This window comes from Pogona vitticeps, chromosome 1, assembly GCF_051106095.1.
Source record: "Pogona vitticeps strain Pit_001003342236 chromosome 1, PviZW2.1, whole genome shotgun sequence".
In the NCBI taxonomy this organism is placed as follows: Eukaryota; Metazoa; Chordata; class Lepidosauria; order Squamata; family Agamidae; genus Pogona; species Pogona vitticeps.
Window position 1 is genome coordinate 234,367,355 of NC_135783.1, and position 24,681 is coordinate 234,392,035.

Sequence of the window (24,681 nt, forward strand, 5' to 3'; positions counted from 1 at the left end):
TCAGGTTTGTGAAACCCTAGTCCTTGAGGAGAAAAGTTGCTCTGAAAATGGATTGTGAACAGAGAGTATGGTTTTTATTTTGCAAAGCTGTTAACTTTATTTGTGGATAGCTGCTAAAGCTCCTTGATTTGCCCTCTGGCTTGGACTTGGGAGGTGATTCCTCTGGGTGTTTGATTTCAGTAGCACTATTTGCAGTGGTAAAAACAACAGAACCTGGGAAACTACTTACAGATAAACAGAATGTTAGCTACAGTTCTGCGCTGAAAATTTTGTTGTACTGCTTACGTCCCCTCCCTTGAAGAGTGAGAGAAATAGCCAGAAACTGTTCAACTAAAAAGGTACCATGAGAGAGATTTAAATGCAGCCTCCACCCACCCGTAGTTTATAGCAAAGAAGTATAAAGCCATCCAGTGACCTGCTTGGTGTTCCCTCTGGGACCTCGCTCTACCACAGAACTTTGAAGTCCCCCCCCCCCACACTTTCTGTAATAGTCCTAAAGTCGTAGCATAGTAACCAATAAAAAGAGTGCCTGCTAGTAATTAAAGAAATGTCGAGAGCTCCCAGTCTTTGTTGGCAAATTCCTGGCCAGCAGCCTTATTAATATTCTGAGGGACTATGAACTCATTTAATGATGGCTTTTCACTGTTGTCTTTTGTGCAGACCGGTTTGGGCTTGGACAGCCAGGCAGGTTGCCTGCCTCTATGAATGCAATGCGAGTCCTCAGTACAAGCACAGATCTGGAGGCTGCTGTGGCAGATGCACTGGTAAGAGGGAAAACAAAAAATGCTATCAACACCAGAAAATCGCTTGAAGTTGCCTCCTGTACGTACAGTCTCTCTTGGTTTTTTTTTAAAATGTCCTTTTGAAATGTGCCAATGTGACCCAGTGTAAATGTTTCTTTGGGAATTTGGCATGTATGATTTGAGTAAGATAGTACACGGTTGTACTTTAGAAAAGTCAGAGTTGATGTGATTGTTGGCATTTGTCAAGCTGCTAATAAGTGTGAAGAGTTGTAAAAAGCTTGACCATAACCTATTAATTTTGCTGGATCGTAAATGCAAGTATGATAACAGAGCTGTCCATTGCATGCAAGAGCTAAATACTAGTATAGTTATTTTGTTAAACTGTGTTAAGAAACTGACCTCAGTATTTCCGGGATAGGCAGGAATTCTAGGGAGTTTTAGTCTGGATTTCTAAGGTGTGCCAGTAGTGGATATATGTGTTTATCTATGTATGTGTTTATATGTTTGTTGTTTTTGTACATTAGTTTGCTTTTTGTCTCTCAGATATGCTTTGTTTTTATATTTCGGTCTCCAGAGAATTTGCTTGTTCATACCGAAATGTCTTTGCAGAGTAAATTTTCATTCTAGGCTCAAGAAAGGTGCCAAAAGATGGACCTAAGTGTGTAAAAAGTCTGTTGTCTTGTGGTCATTGATTTAGAACTATCAAGATTGTTTTCTTTGATTCTAGATCTTTTTCATTTATTTTATGGTGTCATTGGGTGGGGATGGGCAGGAGGGAGATGAGGACCAACTGATCTGGTTTCCCAGTGGTATAGCAGAAGCTACAACAAAAGATCCTCAGAGCCCCGTCCCAGTCCTAAGCAATCCTGTTGAAATGAAGAAAGGTTACAGTCACTTGAAGTCGATTTTATGTGGAGCTCTATTGAATTCTGCTAGTTTGAACACGTTCCTGAGTTTACCGTTCTTTAATCTGAACTCTGTGTCATTTGCATTGGGTTTAATTTCATGGCTTTCAAAACAAACTAACTATAGTCTATAAGCCTGAAACCTCACTACACCTATGTTGATCGAAATATTAGCAAAATGGTCTTACATTCTTGAGACTGAGTTTGGTGAAGGACATAAAGTCATAAAGCAGAAATGGCACCTGTTAACTTCTACTTGTACTAACCCTTTCCTATGACACTACAGAAGTGGAGGAAGGATGGTGTTCCTGTAATCCATATGACAGTAGTTTTGAAGTCTAAGGTGTTAGGGTTGCATTTTTTTGAAAGCAGTCCCCAACATCTTTCAGTTAAAGCTTTACATTCTTGGAGTGTGTCTGCACTACACAGTTATAGCACTTTGGCACTGCTTTAGCTCTCATGGCTCCATTCTGCTGAGTCCTGGGATCTGTAGTTTGGTGCAGTAGAGAGAATCTTCTGTTGGAGTTGGAGGAACAAGAGCTGTGTGGCGGGAAAAGTTAGGTACGTTACCAAACTATGGATTCTTCCAAGATTCTGTAGAGTGGAAGCATGGCAACTAAAGAGGTATCAAATTGGTGTAACTCAGTTGACAGTGGTGGGTTCTGTTATGCCCAAATAGGGCTTGTCTTATCGAAGCACTGTGTGATCGATGTTCACGTTGAGCCGAAGCTGCGATAGGGTTCAGGAATCCTTCAAAGCCTGTTTCAGAAATGAGATCCGCCTTTCCCCTCCAGCCAATCTCCAGTCGATGACAGAAGAGACATGAAGGTGAAGAATAGCTTGTGTTTAACTTGCTGTTCTTCAAGGACATAAACAGTAGTTGTTCCTAGTTTTACTGCTTCAAATTCTATAAATGGACATTTGAACTGAGCTTTCTCTCTGAAACATTTGCTGTGCTTCCTGCTGTTCTCAGGATGGTAGAGCTGGATTCTTGCCTCTACAGAGAAGCAATAACTTAATGGCCAGATGGGGCTGTGGTAGATGGCAGTTCTCATCATCCCAGATCATTGGCTATGCTGGCTGGTATGATTGGAGTTACAATCTGAAACATCTGGGGGTGCTAGGTTGGGGAGGGCTGCTTTAACATACATGCGTTGATCCACGGGAAGGATGGAGGTGGCTTGGCTGTAATCCAGGCTCCTAACACACTAAGGAGCACAACTGTGGTCTTCCGGAAATTGGACTACTGTTTCCATTATCCTTGACCCACTGCCATGGGACTGATCTAAGTCTGAGACCAACAGCATCTGGAGAAGCAAATGTTACTCCATCCCAGGTCTTTAACTATTCTCTGGTTTCACGTATGAACACACTCAGATATATGACTGTGGGATAAATTCAGCTGGAGAAGGTTTATGGGGAATGCAGCATAGATTCAAGGCAGTATAAAAATGGTGACTGAGGTGATCTATGTCACTATTCAAATATAAGTTGCTTTCAGTATTTTTGGAAATCCTCTACTGGATGAAGGTACATTGCCTCTGTGAATAAGAAAACTATGACCTTCCATTGTGATCTCATTTGCTAATGAGGGATTTTGTTTGAAATCCTAACATTAGCACAAAGGAACTAGTTTGTTTTCATTTAATTAATTAACCCATGTCTCAGTGTCAATTGATTGGGAATGGGCAGTATTCCATAGAGAATATGGAATATGTAGGAAGCATAAGGAGTACAGTGACAAATATGATGATAGCAAAATGCTGCTTACTCTGGTATTTACTTAACTTTATATGGAGTGACTAGATTGTGAATCAAGAGACAAATTTTCATATGCTGGTGAACTCTGTGTATGTTTTGTTAATCACACATTATTTTTAATGTATCCACCAAAAATATCTTGAGTGTATCCCAGAAAGTGTGAAATACCCTTTATTCATTTAGTTTTTCCCCAGTATTTAATCCCCTTTAGCAGCATTGTTATAATTTTAGTATTATCTTGTAACCAGTTGCTGCCTGTTTCTTACTATGTCTGGGAATACTGTCCTGTAGCCTTGCTGAGGAAGGGAATATCCATCTATTTAACCCCTCCTTGGTATTTGAGAAGTAGCAGTGTGGTTGTAAATATGCCTTAATTCACCAAACAAGGTTTTGAACAAAGCCCTTTGGCTTTATAGTTCCATTTTCTGGCATATGTCAGTTTTTAAGCCAGTGAAAGACGATACCTGAACGTTGTCCAAGGATTCATTGTTGTTCCAGGAGAACAAGGCAGAATCAGTGTACAGAAAAAGACCTCTCGCTCTGAAGGTCACAAGGAAACCTGAGTAACTTTGGAGTGAAGAGTTTTTGGACAAGGGATAAAGGAGGACCCAGTTTTTTGTAAAAAGATCTTGGATATTGTTGTATTTTTGATCAACGTCAGGACAAAGATGCTTCTCATTTAACAGGAGTTTAGCTACATAAGACTAAAGAGCATGTTTTATGCTGCCATTCTTGAATTCTGCGCTCTTAGAATGCCACCTTGAGGAGAACAGCAGTTTAGACATTATAATCCAAATCAGGACTTTCTTTCCTGGGGCTTTTATATAGGTGTTAGTTGGTTTTAGTGAAAATAGAATGAAAAAGGTACATTTCTAGGCATATAAACTACAAAGAGGTCTTGGTATATATTAGAAGATCGAGAGCAGAAGATCAATCAGTTTGATGCTGTACTCTGATCCCATTTTAATTTTTTGTTGCTTAATGAGGTATTGGCTGAGTTTGAATTTTTAATTTGCTAAGATGCATTTGCTTGTACATTTTTGTTGCAAGAACAATCCCTGCATAAGCTTCTGACATAATTCTCTATGCTTTCTCCCACCCTTCAATATTTTCCTGCATACAGCTCTTAGGAGACTCCAGGAGCAAGGTACTATTGCTGTTTTGACTTTTCTTTTTCTTTTTGGTTTACGTTCCAAGTTTTGCTTTCCCTGTTTTGAAATTCATATGGTGCTGTAATTTTTTGTGATGTGTTAAAGCCCAAATCTGAAGTTTTATCAAGCTGCATAATCCTGCATTGTTCACTTACTGACAGGTGTACGTATCTGGGACCTCTAAAAATCAAAATATTTAAGTGAGAAAACTAAAAACCTGCAGAGAACTATGCAAATGGGGTAGTTTTGAGATGCGTTTATGGGATAGTTTTGAGATGTGTTTGTTTCATTGAATGTTAGTAAATGATGTGAATCAGATGGAATGAATCATAGGAAAGACACCGAAATTGGGCTTGGATGGTTTAGATGGCTAGTCGCATATGATCAAAGTTTTAGCCATACAAGAGATTTAAAGTGTTCTGTACTAAATATATTTAAGTCCTATGCTCTCATCTCTTGAAGTCCATCTTACAGGAGCCATTTCTAAGCTCACCTGTTCACTGCTGATGACTATGAAAAACAGGAACTAGAGAGTGGCAGATACTAGATTGTGTCCTAGAGCAATTTGGCAACATGCTCAGAGGCCTGCAGAATGTAAAATAAAATAGATCTTTGATCTTATATAGCACAATCATTCAGCTTGACTATGTGCAGCTGATATCCACAGTTACTAAATGATAGCACTGCATGCTTCCATTCTGTGCAAGTGCAACAGGATATCTATTGTAGAGTGTTTGTGGAGTGACTCTATATATCTTTGCAAGGTTGCCACTGCTGCAAGTATTGTATCCTGTTGCTGGGATTTGAGCTTCACTGAGTCTGGTGTGTGGCACTAATAGGAACAGTACAGAGAGTGTGCTCTTCTTTCCCCAGAGTATACCTAGATTAATTTGCGTCAGATGTGATGTAATCACACCAGAATTTATTCAGCCTAGCTGAATTAATTTATTTGCATACTCATGCTTTAATAAGTTGTTTCCAGTGAAAGCAGACTGTTCTTTCATCAGATCCTGTCTGTTTCCCTGGCTCATTGGTTTTGCCCCTCCTAGCCCAGTGTTTGTGGCACTCTTCCCTGACTGAATCCTGATGCGGTTTAATTGTGATGCTTCTGTGCCATAGTTATTTAGATATTTTGCTAAGCTTGCAAAGCCTGCTAACTCCAAGCTTTATTTCCTACCCACCTCTACCAGAAAAAGCCAGTGAGAAGACGATACGAGCCATATGGGATGTATTCGGATGATGATGCCAACAGTGACGCATCAAGTGCTTGCTCGGAGCGCTCCTACGGTTCCCGCAATGGAGGCATCCCCCACTACTTGCGCCAGACAGAGGATGTGGCTGAAGTTTTGAACCACTGTGCGAGTTCCAACTGGTCTGAAAGGAAGGAAGGACTAATAGGTTTGCAGAACCTACTGAAGAGCCAAAGGACACTGAGGTGAGGGTTTAAATATACTTACGGGATGCCTTAGTTTTAACTCAGGATTAAAGGGGCAACCCACATGCCCTTTCTCTGAAGAACTGAACAGTGCCATTATTGGATGCATGGACAAGGTACTTGCATGGGAAGTCAGGTCTGCTTTTTCTTAGAAGATGCTCAGTAGCTTGGAGCCACATTCTTTTTTTAAAAAGTATTAATTACAATTAATTAAAATTATTTTTTCAATACAAGGATGCAAAATATAGCCATGAAATTGATAAAATATTACTATCACTGGCCATAGGAATGCATAACATAGCTTTAGATGGTGTCTTTTAGTAAGTTATCTTGGGTCCTTTTTAAGGAGAAAGGCAGGGAATGTCTGTATGTATGAATCAGTCAATCAGTCAGTCAATCAACCAGAAAATGCAGGTGAAAAGCTGATTCCCCACTACAGACTTAAGCAGATTTAGACACGAAATGCAATATGTTAGGAAATGTATTTGAAGAAATACTGATCATTATAGATGACAGAAGTAAACATTCAGTATCAGTATTTTGTCATTGCATTTCATGTTCAGATCATATGACATGAAGAATATTAGTCAGCATGTTTCTGGATTTCCTGTTGAAAAAAATCTATAGAAGGGAGGAGACATTTATTTAACAAATTCCTTACTGTGATTAAAATTTTGTTATCCTGTTCCTGCCCTAAGTTCAACCATTTAGCCTGAATAGATTTAATTCACAAGCAAGATGTCTCAAAGAAATGGATTCTTTCCGTCCTGTCACTCTATTGGAGCATCACATTATTCTCAGGAATATGACTCTCTAGCGGAATATTACATTAAATTGGGCCAATTTGGTTTTGTAAAATGTCTTGAGATATCAGATCGTATTTCAAAGCATTTTGGTGTATTGTGGTTGGATGAATAAAGAAACGTCAAAGTTTGATACAGCTAAAATTTTTCTACAATTGGGTGGAGCTTTGTTTTTATGGTATATGACATTATGAATATATTCAGAAGGAAGAGGGCTGGGAATGTTGAAGTTAACAATGCAGAATGTTGGCAGTACATAGTGTTAGGGTGGATGCTTGGCTCCCCATCTAAATGCAGATTTAAGAGATCCAGGAGAATGACTTGTTTTGTTGTTTAGTCATTAAGTCATGTCCAACTCTTCATGACCCCATGGACCAGAGCACGCCAGGCCCTCCTGTCTTCCACTGCCTCCCGGAATTTGGTCAACTTCATGTTGGTAGCTTCGATGACACTGTCCAACCATCTTCTTTACCTTAAAGCTATTTGCAGCAGGCAAATGCTTTCCTGATATATGTGTTGGGGATTTGGAAGAAATTAGTGCTACCCAACTGGCCATGTTTGTACAACATCCCTGCAGAGGCTCAGCTCTTGCTAAGACATGTATGGGCATGCCACAGACTGTTTTGACGGGGAAACTTGTCAGATATAGGCTAGGTTTCAAGGTGAGCCAAGCCTCCAAGAGGAAATGAAAGAATCTCAGTACCCCAGCCAAATAAAGCCCTCTATTGTTTTTATGATAAAAGGATTATCTGAAGATCTGAAAGAGAAAACACCCTAGAGTGGTCTGCATCTTTGTAAACAGAGTCTTCTCATCTTCTTCCTGTGCATTTTCTCTGGGCCATCAGATAGGATTAGCCAAGTGGGCAAAGATTAAGATCAGGGCAGGACAGGAGCATGATTAACAAGGGGGCAGATCATTAGTCAGTCTGGAGAAAAGTCATATAGAAGACATACAGTAGTCATGTTAGTTGTTCTGAGGCAGACCTGGGCAAAATGCGGCCCTCCAGATGTTGCTGAACTGCAGCTCCCAGCAATCCTAGCCCACACAGCCAATAGCGAGGAGCGTTGGAATTTGCAGTTCAGCAACATCTGGAGGGCCGCATTTTGCCCCGTTCTGTTCTGAGGGAATGTTCTGAAATGAATTTTCTTTCTATATTTTTCTGCTTTGCCTGTAACCTGGTGCTGTTGATTCCTGCCAAACCTCTTTGTGATTACTTCATGTTCTGAGTGGGAATCACTGTCTTAGCCCTCTAGAAAACAGGATTTAGTCAGGGAATCCTGCTAGCCTATGTTGCTCTCCTGAATGCCAAGTTTCTGGCATTCGGTAGTTCCCTTACATGGTTCCAGCTAGGATTTGAGCGCTTCCTAGCTCTGGGAGGGAGTGGAAAACAGGAGGGCCTGGCGTGCTCTGGTCCGTTGGGTCATGAAGAATCAGACACGACTTAACAATTAAACAACAATAAGCTCTAAGCCAGTCTAATGAGATTATTTTTTGTCACCCCTGATCTGAGAGTATTTTCTCTACATATTTGTAGCTCCCCAATCTACGCCCACCCCTACCTCACCCACCCACCCCTCTCTCCGTGGTTTGGGAAAGATTCTCCCTTCCTTTCCTTTCCTTATTCTTGTAGCACCTCTGCAAAGAGCTTGCTCAGATACTGCAGACCTTTGCAGGCTGAATCTCAAAACCTGCTCAGCAAGATTACAATATGTAAAAATAGGTAATGGGGAAACAATAAGCTACATGATGCAGTAAAAGTGTCAAAGCAGATATGCATTCTCTACACTCTTACAAAGGATATTTTTGTTGTCCTTTTTAGGAGAGGAGCCTCCTTATCTCAGTCCATTCTGAAAAAAACGTTGGAGCTTTTGCCTGTGATAAGAGATACAACATTTTAAGAACTATACAGTATTTGATAGTACTGCCAGTCTTGAGGCTAAGCCATAAATAACAAGCATTTGCTTTCTTATCATTAATATCCAATGTCAGCTCTAAATAATTTTCTTCTCTTGTGTTCTGTTTCAGCCGAGTTGAGTTGAAAAGGCTGTGTGAGATCTTCACACGTATGTTTGCGGATCCCCACAGCAAGGTAAAAAATTAAGTATATATTTAAGATGTATTCTGTATGTTGCAAATGAAATACATTTGCAAGCATTTGATAATACAGTAGAAGCCCATTATCAAACTCTCCATCCTCTCAACACTTCTTGACTTCATTACATTTTGGGATATATTTGGCTTTGGGTGTATTATCCTGTGGGTGAAGGAGGAGTAGCTGAGAGTTCCTGTGGCCCCATAAAAACTAAAAAACTAAAATTAGCACATACTTCATCACAATCATGAAGCTAGGGTCTAAATAAGTTACTCATTGTAGTGAACAGCAGAAAAACTGAGTGTAATTCTAAATAGTAGTGGTGTAGTCTCTACTTGTGATAATTAATTTGGGAACTTGTTGTTCCATAAGTGAACATTAGACATAGAGGATTATCTGGAGCAGAATATTCCTTAAAATGCAATAAAATGGGTTATTTCGAAAGATTTTATTTTGTATCTAGTTCTAAAGCAAAGAATGCTACCCTTTTGACAATCTGTCATAAACATTTCATTAAACTTCCTATCAATGTGTATTTTATCTCTGTCCAAGGGGAAACTGCCCTACAGCAGTTTGCTTTGATTCTCTATATCTATGTACTAATCAATGGTTTGTTTTGTTGCATGGCCTGTTTTGCGGTGGAATTCACAACAGAGAGTAAGTGTATTCTCCTTCCTCATCACCCCTCCTCTAAATCTCACTCTTTTATCTCCTTAATGTGGCATACCCTATAAGTTTTACACAGTGCTAACATAGATGTTAAAGACATCCCTTCTCTAAAGTACATTTTTCTTAAGATTGTTGTACTATTCAAATCACAGTCTCTTTAATCTCTCTGTCACTTCTAGGTTTTCAGTATGTTTCTTGAAACTCTGGTAGACTTCATCATTATTCACAAGGATGATTTGCAAGACTGGCTCTTTGTGCTCCTGACACAGTTACTCAAGAAGATGGGGGCTGACTTGCTTGGATCAGTGCAAGCAAAAGTGCAGAAAGCTCTGGATGTAACAAGGTAATGTAACTTCCAAACCTACATGTGTGGTGAATTCTTCCTGGAAAGAGGAAGGCAAGTTGGCACAAAACGTGTCTTCTTCAAACCCATAGCCTCCACATCAGTTGGACTATGTTTTTCTGTTCACTAGAGTGAACATATTTGCTGGGAGTGGTGGTTGGAATTGTTGTCCTCCATATCTGGAGAGCATCAGACTGGGAAGGGACATAGTAAACGGCAATGTAGCATTTCAGGAGTAAGTCTGCTTGACCCTTAAACATGACTGCTTCCTAAAAAGAGTCACAAAGAGGTGACAGGAGGAAAAGCCTTGTGATTGAAATAATCACACATGGTTATCCAGTCTGAACTAGCTTAAACTGTAATTATTTCAAAATACAGTTTATTGGAAGAAGGCAAAACAGATTTGTTGCTTTTCATACTAGTCTGTTTCAGTAGGGTGGGAAGCAAATGCTTTTAGCCTCCTCACAGTTGCACCAGCTAAAGTGGGACTGCTTTCTCTTAATACTTGAGCCAGTCCTGACTGATTCTTTTTGAGATTTAAAGTGCAGTATGTCTATAGTGTCTTGATTTTCCTGGCTATTCACAAATAAAACAATATCTCAGATGATTTAGTGGCCAGAATCTTGTTGTGCAAATTACACCATGCAACTCGAATTAAGTTATCAACTGCAGCCATGCCATGGCTGTTTGGAGGAAATGAAAAACTTCTTATCCCCACCCCACCACATTCTGGGGATACCTAGGGATCCTCTTCATCCTAGAAAACATTCAGGAGCAATGGAATGGGATAGGGAATGATTTAAAGCTGGAAACCCACTGCCAACAGTCTCAGTCTTGCAGATGGTGTTGGCATGAGTTACACCATGACTGATGACATCATCGGAGTTGCATGATGTAACTTGCATCAATTGATTCTGGCCTATCAGTGCTGACAGTTTTGTTGGCAGTCAGTAGCTAAGGTCTCTACTCAGATTAGATAGGTCAGAATCCCAGTGGTATTTGCATAAGGCTTGTGTAACATGCCACAGCTAATTGCAGCTACCTAATGAGATGCTGGGATGCATATTGCTCATGTACCTAGTCATGTGACGAGTCACACACTCCATTGTGCAGCTGAGATGCACTTCAGCACCTCAATTAGTTGCAATTAGCTGAGGCAAGTTACAGAAGCCTTATGCAAACACCAGCAGGGTTTCAACCATAAGGTAGAAGATGTTCCTTAGACATTACTGTGCCTAGCCCTTTTTCCTTTTGCAGATGGCTTATGAAGAGAATGTCTGAGTCCCTCCTCTCAGGAACATTGGTTATTGACCTAATATTGAATCTGTTTCATGTTGTGCAAAAATCTTTCTGCTAGTTGGAGACTGACTAATTGTCATGACTTTTTTGTATGTATCGTTTCTTCCACTTTAGGGATTCTTTTCCCTTTGACCAGCAGTTTAATATTTTGATGCGGTTTATTGTTGATCAAACCCAAACACCAAACCTTAAGGTGAGTATAGGCTTTGCAGTTTTATTCAGAGATGATTTGGAAGTCTAAGAGCAAAATGAAGGATAATATTTTACTGGAGAATATGGTATTTTTCCAATGGTTATATTTTGAGGGCTGGTAGTATCTAGCTAGCTAGATTGAGGTGTTTTGTTCTGTTACAATCAGTGATTTATCAGTTATTGAATATAAGAATAAGTTTATGGTCTTGTTTCTTATTTAATGTACCATTCCACTTAACTTTAGGTAAAAGTGGCAATCCTGAAATATATTGAGTCCTTGGCCAGACAAATGGACCCCACAGATTTTGTAAACTCCAGTGAGGCAAAACTTGCAGTTTCTAGGATTATTACTTGGACAACAGAACCAAAGAGCTCAGATGTGAGAAAGGTGAGTTAAAGCAACAAGAGGAAGTAGCTGTTGGAGTCCTGTAAGTTTATTTTAAACCATCATCGTAATCATTGTAAAATTGGATAGCCAAATAAATATATTGGGTTGGATCCATAATTTGTCTCTCTTACATCCGTGGAAGGCTAGTGATCCATTGAAATTGTATTGTAGGTGAAATGGGGAAGAAGGAAATCTCATTGATTTACTTGTCACCTGTGCTTCTCCCAATCTGCTTCAGGCTGGGAGGTGACCTGCAATAGTGCTGAGGGCTGCCAAGAGGAGGTGGAAATTGCCTCCCCCAACTTCTGCCTGTGAGAGCAGGAAAGTGTAACTCTATTTGGTGGATGTTGTGGCTGAGAGAAGGAAACACTGACACATCCTCATAGTTTTTAAAACAGTTGTCTATCTGTATTTGTCGGATAAATAGTTAAACCTCTTGAGCATAAATACTTGGGCCACAAGAAGAGCACAAGGTTTTTGGGCTTTGCCACCCGACAGATATTCAAATTATACCTTATGCTGAAAACAGTATTAATTGGAGAAATGGTTCCACTATCACCATGCACAAGACCTGAATTCCTATCTGATAAGATTTCAAGTCATCTGTCTAGACAGAGCAGAACTTAGCACCATGTTTTTCTCACTATTGGAGATTTTGAGAGGTTAGTTTGAAACATTTGTTCAACATATCAAATTTTAATACTGTAGTAATAACGAAACAAAAAGCACCAATGCAGTAGCAACAGCAGGAAAGCATCTTCATAAATGGACTTAAATGCTTAGGAAAAATCTTTGTCTGGTCCCTCAAAAGTAACAGGAGGCACCAGGTAAGCTTTCCTTGGTGGAGCATTCTAGAGATAGGACACTAAAGCTGAAAATCTTCTTCCCGCTTTAGCTCGTTGCTCCTGACAGTGGGCCACCCAAAAGACAACATTACCAGATGATGTCATATAACTACATAAGAGAAAGTTTGAAATTGTTTCTGAGAAGCTGACTATTCTCTTTAATGTATTATCACAGTATTATTTTTATTTCATCTTTGGAAAAAAAGGTGTTCTGTGCTTTCTCCCCCCTTTGGTATTTTTGGGCCAGATCTGAGGACATTCCATAGGACATTCTATCATTCTAGAGACCCGTACCAACTGGGTTAATTGACAAGATGTTTCCAGCAGAGCAGGTTCTGGAGAGTGTGCATATATGTTTGGCCTAGTGAAATGCAGCATAAAGTCCAGGGAGTTCCTAGTTCTACCATTAGGTGCCATCATTGCTACATACAAGCCAAGAGGAGTATCAGTTTGGCAAGAGTCAGAGAGTCATATGGAAGAATTCAGCAAATGAGTGCTAGGGAGGAGAAGGGCACGTAACAAGAGTACGGAAATTGATATAAGCGTGCCAGTTCGGGAGGAAACCAAATATATAACTATATAGTAGCATCATTTCCACAATGGAATAGGACTCAAGGAGGTAAGAGGGACGGCTTGTAGACAAAGGGCCTTTTCGGCAGATGCCCCCAGACTATGGAATGCCCTCCCGACTGAGATTCGTCTGGCGCCGACACTGATGACATTTCGGCGCCAGGTCAAAACCTTCCTGTTCCAGAAGGCTTTTAACTGAAATAATATTAGCTGTGGGTCCGATGGCAATTTTATATATATTTTAATTGTATTTTAATTGTTGCATATCTTTGTTGTATTTTGGATGTTGTAAGCCGCCCAGAGACCTTTGGGTAGTGTGGGCGGTATATAAATTAAATAAATTAAATAAATAAATAATAATGGGGGGGAGGGGACCCATTTCCTTATTGGGAACAGTACTGTGTAATTCGTAAATGATTGGAAGTCAGGGAGGGATAGTTTCTGGTAGTCTAATTTTGTTGACAACACTAAAGTTAAATCTCCAACAGATAATGAAGAATTCCAAACAGATCTCTTTAAACTGGGCAACTAAGCAAACAAATGATTTATAAGATTTACTGTATTGTGAATAAGAGCAGTATCATGCGTACTGGCACAAAAGGGTTCATGCATACATGGAATTGTCTGACACTTGACAGGGATAGAATCTTAAGGTCACTATAGGAAGTTCAGTTGGACCTGTCAACTTAAGTTACTGTAAGGACCACAGCAAATTTAGCATTCCACTGAAACTGTAAACTTCCTAGTTTTTCTCATTTAGGTGACTGGGTCTTGGGCTCACAGAGTTTGTCCACATTCCATCTTCTCTCTTTTGCATTTTCCCCCATTTTTCTTATTTACATAAGTCATGCAGAATATTGGTGCCTGCCTTGGCACTAGCCAGCAGGAATATTAATTTGGTTTGTCTTGTAACCATGATTTATAAATGTACTTCACTGTCCAGAATTCTGTCGAATAGCACAGAGCACAAGAGCAATTGCGCAAGTGCTTCCCCTCCTCCAGCAATCTCTTCTTTCTGCAACTGATCACACACTAGTTGGGAAATCAGGTTCATGACTAGTCACACAAAGGACAGCCCACTGGAGGGAAAAATCGTTGCATGGTGTGTATATTTTTTCTTAAGATAATTCCGGCTATAGTTTGGGTACAAGAACAATCTTGATTAGTGCTGCTATGATCTCTGTACTGAGCTTGAGTTGGCAATTAGGAAATAATTGATCGTAAAACTACCATAATGTCCTTCTATCATACCATTGTGCATCAGGATTTAGAATGAACAGTTCTGGTCAGCATGTTTAGATAGAATAGCTTACATGTAGGAAAGAACAGCTGCAATGAACAAGGGGGTGGACGTTTGTTCTGGTTTCGAAAATTACTACAATAAACATGTATTACTGGTGTACAGGAAAACGTAGCATGACTTAATGGTAGTAGAACTCAAAGCATCATATACTGAAATTGATAATAGAAATTACCATGCCAGCTTGGACTGAGGTGGAGATGGCACCTCACTCTATAATGACACACCCTATGTCTACAGGCTGCCCAAAGAAGGGTGTAGTGTAAGCTAACAGCTTACGGAACTGGTAGCGATAGGCTGTTGTGGTTGCTATTGGTTGAGAAGACATTGAGTGGAACTATAATGTACTAGGCAAAACTAGGGTTGGTAAAACTAAATTTGACTTCTAATACTAAGAAATTATTATCTCAACACTATGTTATGTGATATCAGGTCACTTTAAACTTATTGTGATCCGAATGGGGTTTTTATGGTGTGGTTTATCATTGCCATCCCCTAATAAGTTTCCATAACCAACCAGGGTTTTGAATCAAGTCTCCTGAATCCTAGTCTGATACTGTATCTGATGTACCATACTAGATCTCTAGCAGGCACTTGCAAAATGGGAGTCCTAGGTAGACCTGCAGAAACATGCAAATATCCTTTGGAAATTAATGTGTGGTTGGAAGTGTGGAGTCAGGAGCCAGTCTGTTGGCACCATTATGAAAGCCTGTCCAGTCAGTGCTCACGAGTTGATTTGCTGTTGCTTTGCTACTTTATGCTGCAGTACAATGTCCATTTGCCCACTGAAAACTCTCAATCTGCTGTGCACTAGACATGTGTTGCATTGCTGTCCATTAACTTAGCTCTTGCCTAATAGACTGTTAAGTCTTCAAAGTCTGCTTACTTTGGAGACAGAACAGGAAGAGATTCCTGGGCAAAATGCTGAGAGATTCAGCAAAATTTGCAAAAATCCTTATTTTTCCAGTAGGAAGAAAAAGAAGACTGATGTTCAGCAGTGGGGGGAAAAAATTAGCATCTGAGAATACTTGGAAGGCTGCTGAATGAGGCACAAATAACAGAAGAATTTGGTTGAAGTCACATCATACTAAAATAATAGCTAAGTTCCCATTCAAAATTAAAGTTCCAAGACCTGTTTATTTAATTGTTGTGACTTTGTCCCCAAACTGGAGACATAACCACCAGCTTTGAAAACACAGCACTGGGAAGAAACTAAAATATGTCAATCGTTGCTTTCCTGTATTGGTCACTGAAAATTGTCTGCTTGCTTCTGCTAAATCATGTTCCCTTTCCTATTTGTTGAACTCAGACTATGCATAGTTGGGTAGGTGAGGATATGCCAGCTAGACCGACAGCAGCCTCATCAGGTCCTGGTGAAGGAAACTTGGAAGAGAAGTGTAAACAGGTAGACTAAAAGTAGTGTGCACTAATCATAAGATTCCATATTGTGTTTGCAGTATAGAATTCTAATTTAGTTTGGATCTCTGGAGAGAATTGGACTGGGGGCTTGAAGAAAATGCAGTGGTGATTTTGTGTGTGTGTGTATGTAATAATTGAATGTATGTTTCCATTCACTCTAGAGTTTGAATTAAATTATTGTCTTAAATAATTATTGTTTTAAAAAGAGACTCTTCAAATGGCCGCAAAGCCTGATGAGTTCGGGTCAAAAGGTTAGAAATAGCTGAAAGCTTCCCCCAGTGCAGAGCTGAGGTGTGGTTCCTTCTCCCTCTGTGTGCGATATGCATGCTCTTTGGGCATTAGCCCAACATAATTCCTCCCTGTTAACAGGAGGTGGAGGCAAAGGATGTTTGTCTATACAAAGAGGCACCTCAGATTGTGTCAAAGTACTCACACCCATCTTCTCCGGCCTTTGATGAAGGACATGTACTTTTGCCTGGGGGAATTTTGAATTTAGAGGAATGACAATGGATGATTTCTGTGTACAAATAAAAGTATGTTATATCCCAGAGCCACAGGGACATAACAGTTGAAGAAGCAAGCTCAAGGAACGGTAGCTGCACCAAAGCCCAAATGTCCTGATTCTGGAATAGAAGGATTGGAAGCTTTGAGAAATGGAGCTGGGTCCTTCAGCTCTTTTCTTTTCTTTTTGCCTGTTTGTACTACTGACTTGCATGTAGGCTTTCTTAATAAAACTAAGTTACAGCAGTGGTGGTGCATGATTTTTCAGAGTATGTACGTGTATAGTTTGGCATGAATCCCTGCTCTTGCTTGGTCTTTCCTTGGACCTTCAGTTTGTAATAATATTTTCAGTTCAGAAAATGTTCCTGTGACAAATTTTCTATAGTTGTCTGGAGAAGAATGTAGAAGAATATAAAAGAGAAATAGAGGCAGCTAGAATTTTGTTTCCCAGAAATAATGTTCTCTTTCAGGTCTAGTATTTTCCTTTTGATGAGCAATTATGGCGTTAAGTTGAAAGAAGCATTGTTGTATGATTCTGTATTTTAGCATACCTTTCCACAGCCAGATAAGCCAGCCCTGAAACTGATTTCATGCTTTATGTAAACAAGGAAAGCGATGGCAATTGGATGTTGAAGTTGACTATGAATTACTTTTTCTTCCAACGACGTTATTGCTGCTTACAAAGCTAACACCTTGTCCATGTTTACAGAGTATATGAGGGTTTAAGGAGCAGATGTTGCCCAGTTGGAAGTAAAGTTACAAATGGAAAGATTATAGTAATCAAAATGTGATCTTAGTAAGCATAAAAAATAGAAGAGTTGATGGCTGCAATCCAATATATGATTACTGTGTAATACGTGCCAATTAGATCAGTGGACTCTCCTCTCAATAATTATTCTTAGATTACACTACATATGAATATGTTACATATAAAAACATAGGTCTGTGTTTTAATTAAGTGATTTTGAGCTTTACAGATAAAATACTTGGCAAAATGTAGTCATATTGGAGTATGAACCACAGAATGCAGATCTAGAGTTCAGCTTGAATTTTTGAAGTATACAGTTTTGAATATTTTGAAGAAGCCTAACATATTTTACACAGATTTCTGCTGTGAAATTTCTATGAGATTTCTGCTATGAGATTTCTGCTCTTTCTTACAAAGTTGTGTGGTACACATTCTTTTGATAAGACTCTTTGATTATGTTTGTGGTACATATTTCCTTCTCTTTAATTGCATTGGTCAGTGTGGGAGATAGATTAATTTGATGGATTGTTGATGTAATCCAGCAAGGCAGTTTTGTTTTTAAGCCGTAAAACTATAGCTGAAACAAAAAGCATTTCAATAGACTTGCAAAGATCTTTATGTATCTTTGCCTGAGAGATTTGTGATACATCAGTCATTTGATCTCAGCAGTACTTCAGCTGTTATACATTTGGAGTGTGTGATACTGTTATAGATCCAGCTCACAGCTGAGTTCCCTTTAGCAAAATTTTATTGATAGATCTAAATTACAGCTTGATTTCTTATTAGTAAGATCTTCCCCTAAAGGACATAACTGATTTTTTTTAATGATGTGATGCTAAATGATTTCTTTTCCTTCCCAGGCAGCACAAATAGTCCTGATTTCTCTGTTTGAACTGAACACTCCTGAGTTTACGATGTTACTTGGTGCCTTGCCCAAAACATTCCAGGACGGTGCTACCAGGCTACTGCACAACCACCTCAAGAACTCCAGTAACACTAGCGTGGTAAGACTTAACTCAGGTTTTTCCTTTAAAAAAACCCAACTCAAATAGTAGGTAGGCATTACTTTCGATGTTAACTACTGATATGTGCAAAGTTACATGTCCTCTAAAACAGTGGTCCCCAACCTTTTTAACACCGCGGACTGGTTGCAGAAGTCAGGGCACCCCTTGCATGCGCAAAAGAGTGGGCACGCGCTCAGGCGCATGTGCAAAGGAGTGGGAGGGGCTTGTGCAGGTGCACTTGCTCATGTGCAGGCACAAAGGAGCAAGAGGGAGCTTGTGTGCATGCACAAAGGCCGGCGTGTGTTCAGGAGGCACTTGTGCACATGCAGAAAGGGGTGGGAGAGTGCTCGCGTGGGTGCAGGTGTGCGCCCACATGCTCAAAGGGGCTGTACATGGCGGTAGTGAGTGCAGGGAGGTCTGTCTCTGTGGCCCGGCCTGGCTCAGGCCCCAGACCGGCACCGGGCTGTGGACCGGGGGTTGGGGACCTCTGCTTTAAAATATGCACTCCTAGCTTTACAATATAAAAATTGTACTTTTTGACAACCAGATTTCACTGTTGTAGTGCTCATAGGTACAGACAGGAATTTTAGGAACTCATCAACAAAGGGTGAGTGTTAGGAGCCACAGTCTTCTCTAATGCAGCTTGAAATCCAATCCAAAGGAGTGCAAGGTTTGTGTCACCTTCACCATCTACTATTAAATATCCTCTTTCCCTTTTAAACCCATCCCAGGAGGAATGGGAGCATATTGCGTCTAGCTTGCAAATGCTAAGATGATGATGACAGTGATGAACCAAGGAGCCTGAGAGTGAGGTTGATTTGGTGATGGGCAATTTTGGATTGGTTTGGAAGCTGGTCCTCATTTTTGTTCCTTGATATTGAATTTTGGAAGTAGTTTGAATCTTTTTTTATATGCTTTTTTTGTTTCTGGTTCATTCGAACACAAGACAGATATTGCCCATTTTTCCTATAAAGATGGATCAGTTTTGAAGTCAATGATATGTAACTAGCTTATGGTCAGGAGAATGCTTGTGCTCCACACAGTGCAAGAGTTCCTAAGAGAAACTGGTTGAATCATGTGATATATAAATTGGTACAAATTGTGTCATCCTTTGCTGCTGCTTTTTCCTGTAACATATCATGTCCTCCTCTTCTTGCTTGCATATTAGGGTTCCCCTAGCAATACCGTTGGCCGAACCCCTTCACGTCATCCTAGCAGCAGGACCAGCCCCTTAACTTCACCTACCAACTGTTCCCATGGAGGGCTGTCTCCAAGGTAATATTGTGGTTTGATTTTAAAAAGTGACATAAAATATGAAAACTTTTCTGCGTAAGGTATATTTATTCAGAATATGTCTTGTTAAGAATCTCACTAAGTGAGTGCTTAGCATATCTGCTTAGCTCTGAAAGTAGTGCAGAAAAGAAGCTTTTCTGGATGTTGCCGTTCAACCAGATATTAAGCATACAGTGAAATGTGCCTCTGCTGGAAAGTCAAGGGGCAAGGGGAAAGAGATGTCGTTTGTTGGAAGCATGTTGCCAGTAAATGGAGAGTGGTTTTTCTCTTTGTGCTGTGTGTTTGTTTGTTTTATTATTTGCTTTGCTACTTTATTGTAAACATAAACCAGTAAAGAAAGAGCTGTAAAGAAAGATAGTTTGGCCTCCAAAGCTTTGTGCAGTCTCACGAGATGAGAGGCAAGGATATGGTTGGAATGTGCAAGGAATGTTACTGTGCTTCGAGCAGAAAGCATGTGTGGGTATGTTACCTGTGTTTTGTAACAAAACATTATGAAAAGACAGTGGCAGTAATATTTGAGATGATCTTAGTGATCTTAGAACTGCAGAGCTGAAAGAGACTCTATGCGTAATTGAGTCCATGATACATAAATGCTATGCACATGTGCGCTGATTCAGTGACTGGGTTTTCGTGGTGTTTCAGACTGCATCACCTGGGAGTCCTGGCCTCTTATTTACACACATTGTGCTTGTTATAACGAAACAAACCACAGACCTTTTGTCCATGATTTGCTTATCTTGACTTCTGAATTAAACATTTTGGCTTCTTTTATCAAAGCTTCAGGCATCATGGTAAGCAAACCACAGGTGGAAGATCTGTGGTCAGCAGCAAGAGTGAACAGGTAATAAGTAATGCACTGCCTCATGTATGATCATAACCGAATTCCCAAGAATTCTGGCTTATATTTTATCTTATTTATTTATTCAGTTTTTACACCGCCCATCTAACCCAGTGGTTACTCTCTGCGGTTCACATGAGTGTGACATCTGAATCTGCTCAGAGCTGTCCACTTCAGAATGGATTGTATGAGTAGTTTTGTCGAAAGAGATAGTGGAACCCTAGTTTGCTGAGTTTTGAAATTTATTTTTGTAGCAGAGGGGATATGCAGTATATCACTTAAGAGGGGGATAGCAACCCTACAGCGCTTATTTTTAAAAAGTCTGTTAAGTGCTTCAGCCTTTCAGGTGGGAGAGAGGGTGATATTCTCATGCAGGAGTGGTATAGTGTGGATGTTTGCAGCCCTCTGTAAAGCTGTGTAAAGCAATAATAAAATCTAGCTGTCATAAAAAGGAGAAGAAAAGAAAAACAGCGTTAGGGATGGAGAGGCAAGCCATTCACCAGTAATTAGCAGTGTCGTTTGCTTTAACATAGAGATAGTTGTGACACTTGCACAGTCACATTCCACATTGCATTCACAAATGCAATCTGATAGCTGGTCCGAAAAGGCGGGGGGGAGTTTCCCGGTTGTGGAGAAAATACGATTTTCCTGGTTCAGAAGTGCTACCTCAAGAAAAGATGTTGAGATCTGCATAATATCCAAGGGCATGACTGTTGCAAATACAGTAGTGCCAGTGATTTCATAAATTATTCCACAGACAATCCATATTGACTTGTCCTTCTGCTGTACCCAGTTTCATACAGAGCAGCTTGAGGAGACCAGTTTGATAAGCAGTGTCTTTCAAGGGTTTAAGCAAAAGAGGCCATTGGGTGATGGGATAATGGGAAGTAAAGGGCATAGCTGAATAGTCTTTGTTTAGTTGGATGGCATCCTGCTTCAGATTGTCTACAAATGTCCCAATGATCCTGTAACCCCCCCCCCCTCCAAATGCAGCCCATGCAAAGCTGCTTCAGCCCATTTGGCATTACTGATTCAGGTCTCCTATGAAAGCTGAATAAAGTGGCCTTTTGGTATTGAATGTAGAAACATTGAACCCTTACCTCTGGGAATGCAATCAAGCATCAGCGCACGTGGCTTTTACTTTCAACAGCCTGTGGTATTATCCAGTCAGATGCACCTCACACAATATATTGTATTGGTACATTGGAAAAGCTTACATTGATCCAGTAACCCTAAATTCTTCTTGACACTTTGAATTTTGTAACGTGGTTATTCTTGGGAAGTTTAAACAGTATTGTTTTAAGTACTGAGTCAAATTTCACAGTTTCAGGACTTAGACTTCTTTGTGTACTTGAATATAGGCAAACAGAATTACATCTAGGGATCTAATTTTCTGGAGATTTGAAGTCCATGGCTAATGAATGTCTAGAATATGTTTTCTGTCAAATTTCTAAAAAAGGAGTATTGTTTCTCCTATGTTCACCATTTAAATTGGAATCTAATATTGTTTTCTGGGCATTAGCATTTCATTCAATGGCTTTTATCATTTCTGACTTCTAGCCAATTCTCTCTCTCTGTGTGTGTGTGTGTGTATGTCGCTTTCATTATACTATCCTTTGCAGTTTTTCTATTTGTCTCTGAATTGCACAAAGTATTTGGAGTTACTTGACCCTTGGCATATTCTGGGTTTTTGTGTGTTGTTTCTTATGAAAAGATGTTGGGTTCCACCACCCTCTTTTTTCATTGTTTCTGCTCTTCTTTAAATTTTATAACAAAGAACAAATCAGGGAGGTTAGAAAAATCATAGAAACTGCGTCTTGAAAACTGTTGGATGAATAATACGTCATAGTGAGATAACTGTCTGGCACTGTACTTTTAGAATTTCAAGCTGACATCTTCTGACAACTCTTTAACAAATGATAACTCTTCTATATGAAACATCAGAAAAGCTTTATGCTAGCTAGACAGTTGTTTTATGGGGTGGTAAACACGTCTACTTTCATGGTTATAATGTGAGTGGATATGTAGGATGATTGCTTATTGCTCATACATATGAGAGATATTTCAAATTTGGGAGTGTATCTTTTTACACATCGAGCTGACAGGTAGGTGAGATTTCAATTTGTGATCTTTTACTATATTTTGTTTTCCTGTTTTGGTGAAACAATATTTTGCAAGCAGAACTGATATTTTTTGTCTTGAGCCATTTCCCCAAAAGTGCTGCTTAGATAGACTTTGCTGTGACATAACAGCACAATTATTTCTGATTTTCCATTTCTAGTCTTGCAGCATTTGTCATTTATTTATACACCAATGTGACTTTTGCCTATATAACGTACTTACAACTCAATAGAGACAAAATGACAAATTGGATACTCCAGCAATTTTTTTTTTAAAAAAAGGTCTATTCTGAATTGTGGAGCCCATTCTGCAGGAGCTGCCTTAGCAACGATGAGAGGTTCTGTTCTTGTTCTTATACCTGACAGATCAGTTTAACTATTAGGAAACAGGTGGACTTTTGAACTGAGTGAACATGTTAGGGCAGACCACAAGCCAGTTCTGATCATGGTTTGAGGAATCAAGTGTATTTATTTGTTTATTTAAAATATTTTACCTCACCTTTCTCCTTAAAAAGGATCCAAGGCAGCTTACATTATTAAAAGACAATATTTAAAGTAAGGTTCAATTCCACAAGAAAATTCTGGAAGATATTTAATTCTTAGCGGAGAGTCTGCACTCTGGTTAAGTTTGGGAAAGGATGAGGAAAACTGAACAGGCAGGAAGAATGAGGTAAGGAGAAGTGTATAATCTTCAGGGCCCTCTTTCCTATCTTGGTTGATATTTTCAAAGGAAAGATAATAGCAAAAAAGAATAGGAGCAAAAGAAAAAAAATACCAACTATGATACAACACTACCTGTAAATAATACTTGAGACAGAAATAAATGTGGGCTTCAACTTTTGTAAAATAAAGACTGATTCTTAATAATGTAATACTGTATGTGGAGACACAGCATTTGGGGAAAGCTTCATATTTGCATTTTCTTTGACTGAAGTCCTTAGTCATCAGAAGTGGTTAGGTGAAATTGAACTCTTCTCCCACTCTAAATAGGACCAAAGGCTGAGAATACTTTACTGCTTTTGACATCTGAGGATACAAATAGTAGATAGAGCTAATCACCTTTTGGAGCAGAGCCAGGGGTCATTATCAGTGAAAGGCCAGAACATTTTGTTTTTACTTTCTGGTTTACACACCAATAACTTAATTTCCCCTCTCCTCCATGATCTATTCAGTTCCTTCAAGCCTAGCAAATGAGGAAATTTATTTAAATTATTGAGCATCAAGGTGGTGTGGGTTAGGGAAGCCAACTGCTCATAGGGTGCATTGCGAGAAATTGTGCGGAACCATCAGTTGGTACTCTTCATATTGCTTTGTATATTCCCTGAAAGGACCAGAGATACAGTTATACTGGTAACAATAAATCACTAGACTTAGTTGAAATTTTATTTGAAGTCAGAGTTATAGGTTATATTCTTGTCATCAACAGGTATGCTTGGAGCACCTGTCTTGACTTTCCACACTTGGCTAGTTGTGAAACCATTTAGATATTCTACTATTATGGTGAATTTACTCCAGATGCATTTATGCATCTTAAAAATTAGCTGAATGAGTGGAAGCTATGATCAGAATAAGCCATTGACTAAATTTTCATTAATTTCAATGATAGAATAGTATCCCTCACCTATAAAGCATTATAAATATATGTACTGCCTTAAAATCCTTGAAGAACTAAATCTGTTGATGCTGGGTGTCAGTGAATGGCAGAATAAAATGGAGTATTCCTACCAGATTTGTTTCTATTAAGTTTCTCTCTCGCTGGGAAAGCATGAAAAGACTCAGCCACTCAGATTATAGTTTTGTTTTCTCCCTTTTTCTGTTTTCCCCATCCCTCTCTCTTTTTTTCTTCCTGTGATCACTGCAGTCGTTTCTGGGGTTGGAGTGCAGATGGGCTGTCGAAGCATCCCCCTCCCCTTTTTCAGCCTAACTCCATCCCCGCCGCTCCTTCTCACAAGACTTTCAGGCGCTCTTATTCTCCCAGGTAACAAGCTACCTGTTAATCCAACTTGTCTGAGGTGTCACAATGTTATTTACCTTTTGGCTCAGTAGAGTGCTTTCAAACAGCTAGGTCCAGGGGACATGGAGAGGGATGGCACCTTTTTGTCCTGTGCTTTTATCTGTGGAGAAATCACAGCTCCTTTTACTCTGTCCCAGAAGCATTACTTATCAACCCATTGCACAGATATCTCAGAAAGTATTCATCTCTTTCTTCATTCCTTCTGCTGGAAGCACTGCAGTTAGAGCAGGGTCAGGGCCTGTTTTAC

The 24,681-nt window shown here is 39.6% G+C and overlaps 1 protein-coding gene across 6 annotated transcripts in view; it reads left to right on the plus strand.

Annotated features, from left to right (window-relative positions):
- The window catches only part of CLASP1 (cytoplasmic linker associated protein 1), a 232,228-nt gene that overhangs the window by 171,610 nt on the left and 35,937 nt on the right, over positions 1-24,681 (plus strand). For 5 of the 6 annotated variants that reach the window (XM_072985237.2, XM_078377580.1, XM_078377536.1 and 2 more), the window contains 10 exons: positions 661-764; positions 4,533-4,556; positions 5,751-5,995; positions 8,825-8,888; positions 9,740-9,903; positions 11,317-11,395; positions 11,639-11,782; positions 18,026-18,169; positions 19,338-19,444; positions 24,282-24,398. In XM_072985237.2, coding sequence (XP_072841338.1) covers positions 661-764; positions 4,533-4,556; positions 5,751-5,995; positions 8,825-8,888; positions 9,740-9,903; positions 11,317-11,395; positions 11,639-11,782; positions 18,026-18,169; positions 19,338-19,444; positions 24,282-24,398 — 1,192 coding nt within the window. The remainder of the gene's footprint in view (positions 1-660; positions 765-4,532; positions 4,557-5,750; positions 5,996-8,824; positions 8,889-9,739; positions 9,904-11,316; positions 11,396-11,638; positions 11,783-18,025; positions 18,170-19,337; positions 19,445-24,281; positions 24,399-24,681) is intronic. The other variant, XM_072985239.2, reaches the window with a different exon arrangement.